The 14,981-nt window shown below is 33.9% G+C and overlaps 1 protein-coding gene across 1 annotated transcript in view; it reads right to left on the reverse strand.

Annotated features, from left to right (window-relative positions):
* Positions 1-14,471, reverse strand: part of LOC120636610 (RING finger and SPRY domain-containing protein 1-like) — a 31,120-nt gene extending 16,649 nt beyond the window's left edge. The window contains exons 1-2 of the mRNA XM_039908158.1: positions 14,436-14,471; positions 13,977-14,161 (exon numbers count right to left, since the gene is read on the reverse strand). Coding sequence (XP_039764092.1) covers positions 13,977-14,161; positions 14,436-14,471 — 221 coding nt within the window. The remainder of the gene's footprint in view (positions 1-13,976; positions 14,162-14,435) is intronic.
* Positions 14,472-14,981: the final 510 nt, after the last annotated feature.

Below are 14,981 nucleotides of genomic sequence, written 5' to 3' on the forward strand. Positions count from 1 at the left end.
TTAAATCCAATGAGCCTAAAAATAGTAACAAATTAAATCAATTCTATTTACTCTGAGTTAGGTATCGGGCTGCTCTTAATATTTGCTGACCCTAAAAAAAATTAAATTAATCCCAACCCATAGGAATAGGAACAAAATATATAAAATGGCAGATGGTTAGTTAAATTTAAATTAAAATAGATAATGAAATCAAAATTGCAATTATAATAATAATAATAATTCTTTATTTTCAGGCCATAGTCCCATAGAATAGATTTGTTTTATAGTACAATAATAACAATAATAATAAATAAAGCTAATGCAGATGTAAAAAAAAAAAAAGAATTATCTTAAAACCTAAAATTATTATTTTTTTTAGTCCTCATTTAAAGTGCAAAGGATGGTATTGGTGGTGGTCTAAGTCTCTCCCAGAAGGAAGCCGTTCTTGTTCTGAGAATGGCAAAGAAATCGGGAACCCTTGCTGCAGCGAACATTGATTTAGCACTACAGAAACGAGGCAGCTGCATTAGGATGCGAAAAGCGTTATTATATTGTATCCTTAGCGCGTTATAGCTTCGCCTGGTAAACCTTGTCAACAGCTGACACGTGTAAAAACATTGGCAAAATGCTTTAAAATAGGTCACCTTCACGTCATCAGTGCAGCGAGCGAATCTGCGTGCTAACATGTTAGCTAACATGCAATGAACAATTAAAGTTATAAAATTTTTATTATAAAATAAAACAAAAACAAAATCGTAGTCAAATTTAATTTTATATTTAAATTACCTAATTAAAGAATTAAGAATGTAATCCGCGAAAATACAGATATTTTGAAAATTTTATACTAAAATATTTAGAACTAATCTGTTTTACATAAAAAATATTTATATGAATAGCAAATCTATAATGCTTACGAAGCTTGTACTAATAAACATCTTATACTGATGTATAAAACTGGAGAGTTTGTTTTTTTGTGTGTTTGTTTACTCGAACGCGATGATTTCAGAAACTAAAGGTCCGATTTGTAAAATTATTTCTGTGTTGGATAGCCTATTTATCGAGAAAGGCTATAGACTATATATAATCACGCTAAGACCAATATGAACATAGCACCAATAAAGAATGTTTCAAAAAACTTTCCGCTGCCTGCGCTGCGTTAACGGTTAAGTTAAGTTTCTATAAATTATTTATGTCAAAGTTGTTCTATCTTATGTTTTAAGGTGGACTTAGACGCGGACAAAGTCGTGTGGGGCCACTAGTATTAGATATAAGCTAACTGTACATGTTCAAAATGCCCACCTCAGAATCATACTACTTACTACTATTAATAAAAATATACGTTTAAATACGCTGCCAATAAGCATCATGACTGTTAGAAATAATCGCTGAAATATTGTATTTATCTAATGATATATAATTATGAAAACGTATTTTTATTTATAATCTAATTCAGATTTGTGTTTACTTTCATTAAATAAAACTGCAAAATCTAGCGATCCGTTAGGACAGGTGAAACGCTGAATTCAAAATAGTTATGACGACACGTCTATATAAACATAATTTTTTACCGCTTGAACTTCTATCAAATCTCTAAAATCTCAGCGTAATTGTTGATAATGAATTAGTTGGTTTCATCACTAGAGGTCAAGATGAATGCACTAACGAAATATTGTCTACGTATGCCATAAATAAACGTATGATAGATGCTTTACCAATCTATGTTGTTAAAAGCTGAATAGACGAAATTTTGTGATTTCAAACTATGTGTTGCTAAGTTTTTTGTTATCAATACCAAAATCAACCTTTTGCTATGGAACATGGACTTAGTACAGCTCCAATTTTCCTATTATGTCACGAGTACGGCTATGACACCTGGCGAGCGTTCACATTGCAAAATATAATTTACAATTTATATTCAAAAAAATCTGCAAAAATAACATATCTTTTAAATATAGTAGATACTTCCGAACGTGATAGGGCAGTTTTTCAAAATAAGTTAACATGCCTAGTCTACCTAAGGCATAATTAAAAATAATAAAAAAAAAGTAAATCACGTGGCGCTATTTTGATTTCTCGCGTTTCTAATTTTTGTTATATTTTTATTCCTTTATTCTAATACATGCAATGGAGGGAATGGGAAGAAAAAAATGAATACCGACGAGACCATAAGCGAGGCAGAATCCTTGGATATATCACCTGATCTCCCGGAACCTTGCGGTAACGTGTCATTGTGCAATACCAGACGTAAGAATACTCAGATACATGAAATTCGTCCAGCAAGTCCCAAACAATTTCCATTTATGATGGCAATCCTCCTTGTAACGAATACGTTTGCGGTGGTTATATTATTAAAAACAGTCTGATACTTACCACTTGTTGTACTTGCCCAGTGTATTGAATCTATTAGTCATGCCCTATTAAATACTACAAACAATAAGAAAGACGACAGTACAATATCTTAACACATAAATAAGTGAGAGCTTTCCAACATATACTGGACCGAAATCGACCAAAGATGTTGCAGTTATTTACACCCAGAAACGCAATAATACATTTGCTACCAAAATCAATCTTAGCAATGTAACGTTTTTACATGACCTTAATGAAATGGAAGCTATAGGTTTTGGATTAAATGCTGACGTTGGATAGGTGAAAGAATTACAATATGTATGAAAACAAGAAGCAATCGTTGGTTTTATCGATTGTATTGATACTGAAGTCGTTACGTGTTTTAAAGACAAAGGTGGACCTATTATTGTCGATAATGAATTAGTTGGTTTCATCACTAGTGGTCAAGATGAATACACTAACGAAATAATGTCTACGTATGCCATAAATAAACGTATGATAGATGCTTTACCAATCTATGTTGTTAAAAGCTGGATAGACGAAATTGTAAAACATAATGAACAAGAAGAGGAGGATCACAAAGTTATCCTAAAAAATCTGTACTAGGAGGAGACATGTAGGAGACATTATTAAAATTATGCATCTTTATTATCAACTGATGCTTTTCATTTTAAGTTTCTTTTAATTGATTAAAAACTAAATTTTTCTGTATTAACTTTTCTTTCATAAATAAATACTTGAATTTCACTTGATAATCCGGTAACTGGCTCGGTGACCAAAAACGCATGATTTCATTTCTTCTTTCCGATTATTATTTGTAGTCACTGACATTTTACCGAAGTTTCATTTCATATTACAGTTCAATTTTCTACAGCATATCAAATATCCTAGAAATATAAATTACATTTTATCGGAAAAATATCTATCCACTCCCTAGTCCGCAAATGATATAAAGCATGTTCGAGGGATTTCCATAACAACATGTACCTACCTTTCTACATGCAAGGTTATGGTTTATGATAGCCTGTAGGTTGATACTAGAGCAATATAAGCAATGTAACATAGTTATTGCGGCAAATAGGAAACCAGAGACGAATTTTACCTCTTAATAGAATAATTAAATCACTTATAGGATCGCTTGTTTTACAGGCTGTAAAAGGTTTGGTTCAGGTTAATTCATCGATTACGCTAGTTAAATAAAATCTATTCAAGTTGCTAACTATATAGGATTTGAACACGACTTTGAAGTTATGAATTGTGTATTAAATGTTTATAATCTTAGTTATGTGGATGCGGATGACATATATAGTTGTCCAGGGTTCAACGGTTAGGCCAATAAAAGAGTTGTTCAAATTGGTGATGGGCACGACGATCATGGGCTCATATATAATGAGAAAAAGAGCGAATACATGATTTAGGGCCAAAACAATACCGACTAAAGAATGTGAAGTAAAGTATAGTATCATACTGAATTGTAGCAAATATGTTAAACATATATAATAAGAGCGTAGTGATTTGGCGGTGTTCTCTTATATGTTGACCCACAGGTTTTCCAGTTGTAGCCAGGAAGCAAAAGTTAGTTTGTACAAAGCCTTATCTCAAACCTTCTACACGGGATCCCTGTGAACTTGCTAACTAAAACAATCCATTACCGATACAGGACACGGACATAATCCATCACGCTGGCCCAGTGCAGATTCGTGGACTTCACACATCTTAAAGAAAATTATGGAGCACTCTCAGGCCTTCAGGTTTCCTCACGATGTTTTCCTTAACCGTTGAAGCAGGCGATATTTAAATTGGTTAAAACGCACATAACCTGGGAAAGTTAGAGGTGCTTGGATTCGAACTCGACCCCCCGAAAGTTAAGACGAAGTCCCTCCCATTGGGCTATCACCGCTTCACTAAACAAACAGGCATCGCTAAACGCTCTAGGAGTTTAGTATAATTATGGTTTCAGAATGCTTTTGGGCTTACCGCGCTATTGAAGTGCTTCTGAAATGTCTCGACGGCTTATACTAATGACTTTCGTGCCATCAAAAGGAGTAGCATCCTTGACGATATTAAGAGCGTGGGTAAGCATTAACGGCATTCTAAGGGCGTCAATAGATCGATATTTCTCTCCAATCTAAAAGCTCTATATCAAACTACAAATAGTATGGTAAACTTAAAAAGTTACAATATTGTAAATTAAATTTTAATATCCAATGTATTTTATTGATTTGGTTTTTGATTACTTGTATTTTTATTTATTCAATTTATAATTATATATTATTGGATTGAAGCAGGCGTTACTTTGCGGAAATCCATGATAATATATTATCACAATTAAGCTTAATTTGCTATACTAACAATTATTATTATATTAATTATATATTATATATAAATTGTAATTGGGTCATTGTAAGCAAAATAAAGACTTGTTTTTATTTATTATTTAATTTACCTTTCTTCTACGTAACAGAAGAAGATCAGCCGTAGGTTCAAATTATTTTATTCAAACAAATTTTTGATGAAGAATCTAGGTTACCAATATAGCCCAACGAGGCGTGAAACTATAGCAGCATTGGGCTGGACGTATCACTCGGTAAAAACGATGGTGGGGTAGATGTCACGCAGCATTTTTGGACTCCTAAATATTCTCTTATAATGACGATTTACATAACGAAGAACAGAACTAAGGGGAAGCTTAGCTTTAGAACCTTTTTGTGATAATTATACAAGCTTTTATTTAAATGCGTTAAAAAGAATAGGAAAACTTTTCCTTTAGAACTTCGACTGTCAATTTATTATGTCATTACATTATTTGTATATTATAAAAGCTTGTGCTGACATTTAGTTACTCGTATTAACTTAGTTAGAAAACTTTAGAAATGAAAATAAGATCGAGTTATTTAATTTACTTGTTTATCTCGCTCATTAGCTTTATTTGTATAATGACGGTATAATATATTTATATGCCATCTATAAAATTCTATATGCCAATAAAAGTCTATGAAATCATGAAAGTCAGTCATGAAAGTCATATACAAAATATATGAAATAAAAGTCATGTCACTTTATTTTCCGAGTTATTCTCAGCAAACTCTTTCATTTGGTACCCATATTGCAGGAGTGTAAAATAAATAATCCACTATGTTGGAATAAGAATGACATCACATAGCCCACCATGCATTGTTATACAATCTAACCGTGTATACAAAAACAGCTTCATAAGCAGTATACAAATTCGGCTCAATCGGTTGAAGACATTTGCTTCAAAATTGAGTTACAAGATTTCAACCGACCAGATTACATTGCAAGTTAAATAAAAGCCTGTAAAAATAAAAACGTTAATTTCGGATGGAAGTTTAAGTTTAGTAAACATACGAGTAAGCAATTTTTTGACGAGCTTCCCGGCGCAGTGGTGCGGGGTCTTATAAGTGAGTGGTCCCAATTTTCGCTAATCGCTAGAAATGGATTAGAAGTTTGGGTGTATCATAACTGTCCTACCCCTAACAGGTTAGCATGCTACTTACTATCTAAAACTGCATCATCACTTACCACCGGGTGAAAATATAGTCAAAGGGAGTCAACCGATTTATTTCAACCCAAGCCGCTGTGTTACTATTTTCTGTCCGGGGGTAGTATCCATAATGTGGCCATTTAAAAACTAAATAACTTTCAGACAAGAAAAATTTCCTCGGTTATCCCAAGACATGATGCTCAACATTTAAAAAAAGCTGCCTCTCTGCGAAAAAGGTATGGCTTGCTTTTAAAATATTATATATTATTCAAGAGAAATAAAAATGGTACGAGGGAAGTAGCGTAAGTAGACAAGAAGTTTTTCTGACAATTATGGTTGAGGTCTGAGGCTGTGAATTTTATTTTATTATTTTATTACTTCTTTTTATTTAGTGACATCTATAATAGTCAAAATATTTTTTTTTTTAATTATTTCTAATTTTTTTATGAAATGTTGGGAAAATGGTTTAAAAACAAATGCGAACAACGTATACGACAGTAAAAGTCTATTAACCAATACAATTGGATTTTCTTTATCACCTGTGCTATCTGTCTTACCTTTATACAACATTTTAAGATTATAAGTCACTGGGAACTACCTGTAGGTTTTGGTAATCAGCCAGTGAATTGTAGTACGTTAATACGCTTTAAAGGCGCACGGTTTATATCTTTTTTATTGTTTCTACTAACTTATATATAAAAGTTCGCCATTGAGTTTGCCAGTAATCTTTTGATAGTGCAGATGGTGTTAATAGCGCTAAATATCTGTTGAATAAGAAAAAAAAGTCATTTGAAGTATAACAACAATTGACATAATCGCTTTGTATCACAAATTCGGTGCTAGATGTATTTATAACACGATCAGCAAAGCAAAGAAGAATTCGCTGAGGAAAAACATTATAGTTGCATGGCAGTATTAGTACATTTGCTACAAAAAATAATACGGTATTGCATAAATAATAAAGCAACATACCGACTGAAATAATATTTTTCAAAGAGATAAATGGTGTTAAGCCAGTCCCGAGCAAAAAAATTGATAGAAATATACGATTTTGAAAAACACGAGTGTTAAAAAATAAACGTGCCAGCGGCAAAAGCTTATGTTGTAAACACCTATAGGTACTCGTTTATTGAACAACTCTTTAAAAGAAAAATGGAAATAATTTCATTAGGTTCATTAAAATGCAAGTGACGACGCCGAGGAGCATATGCTTTTGTTCCCATAGAATGTCTCTTATCAAAATAATATTAAGTAGTTTGATGTCTTGACTAACGGTGGTAAACTTTTTTACATTGTGTGATTTTCATAGAAAGCAGAAATGTGTTGTGAATGTGTATTGGAAAAAATTATTAGCTTAGGAGTTGGAGGCAGAAATTCTAAAGCCAATTAGTGGCAACAAGCTCGAGTTTCAGTAGTTTAATACAGTAAAGTTAGAATTATATTAGTCGTAGAACGCGGATAAAGCAAGCCTAAACCGCGGAGTCCACCCGCGTCCTTAGCGGCGTAGCGTGAGGTTCGAGTCTTGTACTTCAGAATTTATACTCCCTTTGCAATATGTTTTACCATAGATGCTTAAACAGGATCCTTTTTTTTGATAATAATTTACCGGCAAATTTTATCAGATTATCAATTAATGCAACGATATAACTGACAAATAAATTTATGTTTGCTTCCGTTAACAAGCTTCAAAACGATTACCTACGAAAATCACTGATTATTCATAATGCCGAAATTGCAACCAGCTCTTAGTCTACATTACCTACTCTATTGTAAGAAATGAAGTAAAAAAAAATCCTTGGTACAACCTTGGTTGATTAATCGATAAGGATATCATAATATAATGAGCAATATGCGCAAAGCAACAATCATAAAATTTATCGCAAAATGGCATAGACCTACTTTTACGAATTCGCAAAGGACAATTTTCTTTTTCATACCAGTCGACAATGCATAATTAGAAGACCTGTTTTCTAAACGCAACGTACGCCATTACATAAAAGTTAGCGGGGCTGTAATGTGATTTGAATCAACCTACCTCTGAAGAAACCAGGCATAGTCCTGCCTGATTATGCCCGATTCTGAACTCTACTGCGAAGAACTGATGAGATTAAAGCAAGAAGTTGAGAGAAAGCGGCCAGCATTAATCAACAGAATGGGTGTGGTTTTTCATCATGATAACCCTAGACCTCACACATCTTTAGCCACTCAGCAAAAATTAAGAGAATTTGGCAGGGAGGTGTTAATGCATCCGCCGTATAGTCCTGAGCTTCAGATTTGCACCTGTTTCGGTCTCTTCAGAATTCTTTAGGCAGTGTCAGGTTAATATCACATGAGGACTGCCAAAACTACTTGTCGCGGTTTTTTGATCAGAAGCTCCAAAATGTCTATAGCAATGGGTTTATGATCCTACATATAAGATGGCAAAAGTTATCCAACAAAATGGTACCTACATACTCTAGTTAAATGTAAATAAACTATATTAAAAAAATGTTTTGAATTTTTAAAAAAAAAATGCGAAGAAACATTTTCCCCAACCTAATATATCAAATAGCATGAGAAGTATTAGTAAGAGAGAAAGATAAAGTTAATATTTGATGATTGAATTCCTAAATAACGAAGAAAATTTTTCCAATCTCTAATGACATGTCTTTTAGTAAATGGTTTATAAATATACATTTTGTGATTTTGGTCATCTCTTTAATTAACACAAAGCTTTAACATGAAAATCAAAACGAAATATGTAAAAAAATTAATTTCGCTTTCCCAGAACACGATGCCATTTTATCAAAGCTAATTCTGTATGGCGTGTATATATCATCAGCGTATTGAATGCACGGCTACGCTTCGACGATATTGATGTAAGCTTATACGTCAATATCCAATACACCTATGGACGCATCACTCCAAACTCGGACATAACAGAAACACGGAATATGTACTACACCTAACTGGTATTGCAATACACACAGTGACACAGACATACGTCCATCCTACCTATATTCCCTCCCACTCCGTTGACATTTGAAGCTGGAAATTGATTACCACATTTCGACGAAATTTGATAGCATAACTAAATATAGACTCTTGTATTGGGGAAAATATTATTAAATATGGATAACATTCTTGCATGAATACATTTTTTATTTGTAAACACACTGAAAAAAAAACTTGTTACAGAGATACAAACAGCATAAAGCGAGATAGAGGGTACAATAGCCAAATCGCTACCTAGTCATCTATTTCGGGCAACAAAAGCGTAAAATCTTGATCTTGGAAAAAGCAACTCTCAGCAGTTGTTGTTTTTAAACATTTCTTGCTTGCTTCTTCTCGGACCTAAAATGGTGATAGTCACTTATAACAAACAATGTTAACTTGTCAAAAGTGCTTATAAAGTAGGCCTGCTTGAAATTCCTAAATAAGTTTGAAATATTGAACGCCTTCGCTATAGGTAATACCGGTATATCGACGTTCACATGATTGTATACATATTTCCAATCCGATGTTATCGGGGACTCGTATAAAAATGGTAGTCCTACGATGCATTGTAATACCTTGGAAGTAGGACATCTCCATAGATTTTAAATTGGAATGGACTGGGCGGCGAGTGCACTCATATACATTTTTCCGATGTTATAGTCGTTATGATAGAAATTCTGGAAGACCACAGTACAATGCTGAGTGACCTCAGAAGGGCTTCGGCACGAGGACTTAAGAACGAATATGAGATTCGACTAGAACACGGCAATCGACGGTAGGTTGAATTTTGAGAAAGAGCTCACTGTTTTAGTAGAGCTCTTTGTCGAAATTCTGACAAAAAGCATTCGAAATTCCTCAGTGTATGTTTAAAAAGGGTATGTTGTCAGTTTACTATGATGGGCTTACTAAGAGTCCCCAGTCAGCCACCGTGCGACGGAGTAGAGTAAGATAGTCTATTTACCTGATCGAATAAGAATGAGGAGATCCGTAGAACCAGTTAACAGGGATGTGCTTAAGAGTGGGAATTCCGGTACTTCGTTATTGAATTATTAATTAAATATTCGAATTGAAATTAAGTTATGCAACTAATTCTGTCTACGAGCTGAAGATCCGTGCTAACAGACAGATACCAATGTTAGATCAATGTAGCTCCGTGCCGAAAACAAGGCACGGTTTTAAAAGCAATTTTAAAATATTGGATAGAAGCAGGCGTTACTTTTCGGGATGATATATTATGAAAATAAAGATAATTTGCTATGTAATTTACTACTTTACTATACTCAACACCAAACAGATCTTCGGCAATGTACTCTCTACGCACGTTTAGCTCCAAAACCGGAGCATCCTCAGGAGAGGTTGACTTTACAATGAATAATGTTAAGATCTGTTACGTGTGGAGTATAAAGATTTAAGAAATTATAAATTACACCATACAGACTCTCCTGCTTTTCGCGAAGTATAGCAAATGAAGCTTAATTTTCATAACAATTTTAAAATCGCCAACTCTGATAACTCGCACAACACAAGGTCCGGGTCTCTTTATGAAAATCGATACTAATGCTTACGTTTATTACTTTTTATTAAATGCACCAATTGGAACGATTGTTAATTTTATTTCCAAGATTTGGGAGCTCATTTCACGCAACACGTGTGGCATGTGTGATGATGATGATGATTTCCTAGTGTCAGCTGAGATATTCAATCCCTCATCTCCACAAATCATCACAAAATTTAAATAAGGTCACACATATTAATATAAAACTACGCATGAACATCGTTAAAATATAGCTACACGAGAATGAATTAAAATGAAACGGTTGATAAATCAATAGTTTTACATATTCAATGGGAAAGCTGCTCGCTAATGACTATGGTTTTACGTTTAATACGATTGTAAAATTTGCAACTAAATTATAATAAGACGGAACTTATGGGAAATTATCGGGAGCATAAAGCCAATCAACAACCAAACCTATGCTGAGTGGGCTGAGGGGGCTATACGCTATAGTTATCTATGTGTGGAGGATACTTAAAATACTTGTTCCTCCTCCGCACATTGGTAATAATAGGGAATGTACTAGAATGAGTGAGGGTGAAGATACTGACTGACTGACACAGACTGTGGATAGCCACCTGCACTATCGAAACTGTGGGTTGAAAGTAAAGGTAAGATTTTACCTGTTATTTTCCGTCTGTTGATATTTCATCTGTAGTCAGTGCACAAGCAAATATTTATTTTTCATCACACGTGTTCGTAAAGCGGCCCTTATTACATCCATACAAGGCTCATAATCCGATATATTAGACACGCGCGTTTTATTTAAAATAACCGTACTTTTTTATTTCTGATTAGCTGTTGCCCGCGACTTCGTCCTCCTTTCTTTTATTTTTAAAGTATCCCGTAGGAACATTTTAGTGTCAAACATAGTGTCATTTCGTATGGAATCTTGTTATGGGGCAGAGCTGTTGATATAGAAACTATATTTGTACAACAGAAAAGATCGATATATAAACTTAGATCACCCTAATCCCTTCGTGCCAAATTTAAAGAAATAGGTATACTTACAGTAGCTTTGCAATATATTTATAATAATATAATCTTTATTAAACAAATCACCTTACTAGAAACTACATAAATTAGTGATATCTGCATATCGTCTGAGAAAACTACAGAAATACTTTTTCGGGATGGGTATATGATTTTATATCATGATACTGAGGGTAATATTAGACCTTAACTTAAGTTTAAACCATATTTTGGAAAAAAAACTTTAAATCAATCGTGGTTACTACACGATTGAATTCCTTAACGACAAGGCTGCTTGGAAGCAGGCCACTCCGCTATCATCTGTCGCAATATAGAAGAATTCTAAAGACTGTTAAACTATAAAATGATGTTAGAAAAGAGCAAAAAGCTGATTTTCTTGCCGGTTCTTCTTGGTAAACTATGCCTTCCGAACCAGTGGTAGAGTCGCTACAAATGAAGAAAGACTTGACGTTTCAAAAGTGCATATAAACTAGGCTTACTTCAAATAAATGAATGTTGAATTTGAAGAATTATGAGTTTCAATTTCCATTGAAAACTAATCAAATTTAGCACTCATGATGCCAAGTTTGTGTATAAAACAGCTAAATTAGTTATAGGAGGCTTTACTAGTTTTTTGTGGTCGCTTTTATTTTTGGTTGTTTGCTGATGTACTAAATCGCAAGATCCTTTTCTCCATTATAAGTTCTTTATGAAAGCTCAAATTTCAGCTTTTTAACTATTGCTCAGTTCTCGTTGATATCTGGTGTCATATCTGAGTAGACACACGCTGATGTAGGTAGTTTATTTTTATGATGTTTATTGTTATTGTACTTCTAAAACTCCGGATCTCTCATGATTTTTTATATCCTCCAGCCTGCCTGGGCTCACTTTCTCAATGCCAAACAATATGACATTGCTGCTTCGATTCTCACGCTCAGCTTATATTATTGCATCAATATTTATCGCAGACGGAGGATTTTTTTCATTTCCAAAGCTCGCTCCTATAAACTCCGTATAAATGAAAGTATTTGTAAAATAGACACTGCGGATTGCGCGTTATAACTGTAGAGCTAGTACCCGCTGTATAGCTCTTAATATTTTTGCCTGGATATAATAAACGGTATAAGAATGCAAGTGTTTCCTCGCAGATACGCAGTTTTAAATATCCTTTAAGCTAAGTGTGGCCAAATCAAAATACAAATGACTATACAAAGGAATATATATGAAATGATTTGTTAAAATAACGATCGGACGCACGCATTGCGAGTTGCGACTGCGACAGCGACGTAACGATGTCTTTTACGGTATTTCTTATTACACCTACAGACGTTCGCGTTATAACTGTAAAGTGTAGAGTATTTTAACACAGCGTTGTCTTGTTCAAATTGCTTAAATTTTTTTTTTAAATATCCATTAACTAGCTGTAGAATATTTAAATAAAACATTCAAACTAGCTGTAGTAGTTTACTACTTTTCATAGTAGAGTATAGCAATACAACTTTAAAATTAATCTGTTAAAATCAATTTTCATTGATTAAAGAACGACGCAAGAACGCAGGTTTTGTCTCACAGAAACGTGTCAACTTAGTTTTAAATATATTTTATAAGTAATTGTGACAAATCAAGAAAAAACTACTATAAAACTTGACGGCCGATTGGCGCAGTTTGCAGCAACCCTGCTTTCTGAGTCCAAGGCCGTGGGTTCGATTCCCACAACTGGAAAAATGTTTGTGTGATGAGCATGAATGTTTTTCAGTGTCTGTGTGTTTATATCTATGTATATTATAAGTATTTATGTATTATTTTCATAAAAATATTCAACAGCTATCTTAGTACCCATAACACAAGCTACGCTTACTTTGGGGCTAGGTGGCGATGTGTGTGTATTCGTAGTATAATTTTATTTATTTATAAAAAGCTAATTAAATTAAAAATAATAGTCGTAGCCACGCGTAGCGGGCTCGCGGTGCACAGGACGGATTGCTAGTTGCTATTCGATGCGGCGTAGCTCGTCGTTAACGGTGATTCTTATCACTCTTAAGAGTTTTCGTGTTGAAACTGTAGCGCTTGTGTAGATCCGCTGTAGCCCCTAAAATACTAAAAGCATTCCTAAGAGCAAATACGATATACTTTTCTGCTGATCATAGAAAAAAAGATAGACAAGAACTCAAGTTATTTTTCGTTGGAACGCGCTAAGCACTGTTTTTATACACATTTATAACGCCATTCAGCGTTCTGAGTTTATAACAACTTTAGTATCTTTATAACAAAAGTCAATGGGTTCCCTTAAGAAAATTGCGTCTCATCTTTAGCTGCATCTACAACTCTGTTCTATTCAAGTTATTCTAATAAAGAAAAGACGCTCTATCCGCCAGAAAATTAAATATGGAAATCTATTAAAACATTATGTTGATAAATCACCTTTTTTATAACTTCTACTACAATATAAAATAAATAAATAAAACTTTCTATGTTTTGTACCGAACACAAGAAACCGCCTGCATTTTCTATTTAAGTAAAAAGTCGAGTGACATCAATTTTGCATACACCGTTTAAAATAATTTGAGATCCATCATCATAATATGAAACCAGCCACCAGCACTAGCAACTAACAACTATTTTTTATAACTAGGTACTTACCCATTTACTCGTACAGCAGCGGTTCTCAGCATTTCCATGATAAGTCTCTCCATGAGAATGGGATCCACCACTAGTGATAGCCTAATCGGTGGTTCGTCAACTACCGGGATAGACGGACGAGCTGGTGGTGGTAGATCCACCAGCTCGTCCGGCGCACTTTCTCTACTGCAACAGCAACCCATCGCCTGAACAAAAGTCAAATCAAGATTAAAGCATTCCAAAGAGGTTCATATAAAAACTGAAATATCATTTCTATAGTACAAAGATATAGGAATAAAAAAAGGAATTTAAATCGCAATCAGCTTATGACAGCTACCGGTTGAACTCGGTTCCACAGAACATCTTATCCTTAACGTCTTGAAATAATTTACAGCTAAGAGAAGGTACTAAAATACCTATCATTGGCATTTTGTTTCAAAATAAATATTAACATTCACACATCTGCCATGTAAAATATACTTCATCCTCCAGTTCAGGATCTACACACATCGGCATATTTAGCGGAACACAAAAAAAACGTTTGATATCAGTATCATATAAGGTTGCTGGCTGGTTTATACGTCATTTAATTTAAAAAAATATATTTTCAAATTAAGAAAACAACTGAACATCACATTTTATGCAACTGTATTTATTTTATTCAAATACACCTTATCTGCCTTTAATCGCAAAATCTGTTCTTAATGTGATCACATTTTAAGTAAAACAAATGAAACTTTGAATAACAAAAGAAGTGTAGTAAGTAGATTTTAAAATAAAACCATATTTTTTATGGACCTTTATTCTGTGTTCCGTTAAATATGCCGGTGTTTATATTTTACATTAGAAGCATGCACGACAATCTAGTAGACGGGAATTAAAGCAACGACCTTTTTTATTTGAATGCACCACTACATTGGCGTAGTGTCAGTGTCGTAAGAAGGAGGCTAATACCTGCCAAATTGACGACCTCCCTGGCGCAACGGTAAGCGCTGCGAATTTAAGTAGGAGGTCCCGGGTTCGATT

The sequence above is a fragment of the Pararge aegeria genome, chromosome Z (assembly GCF_905163445.1).
Source record: "Pararge aegeria chromosome Z, ilParAegt1.1, whole genome shotgun sequence".
Lineage (NCBI taxonomy): Eukaryota > Metazoa > Arthropoda > Insecta > Lepidoptera > Nymphalidae > Pararge > Pararge aegeria.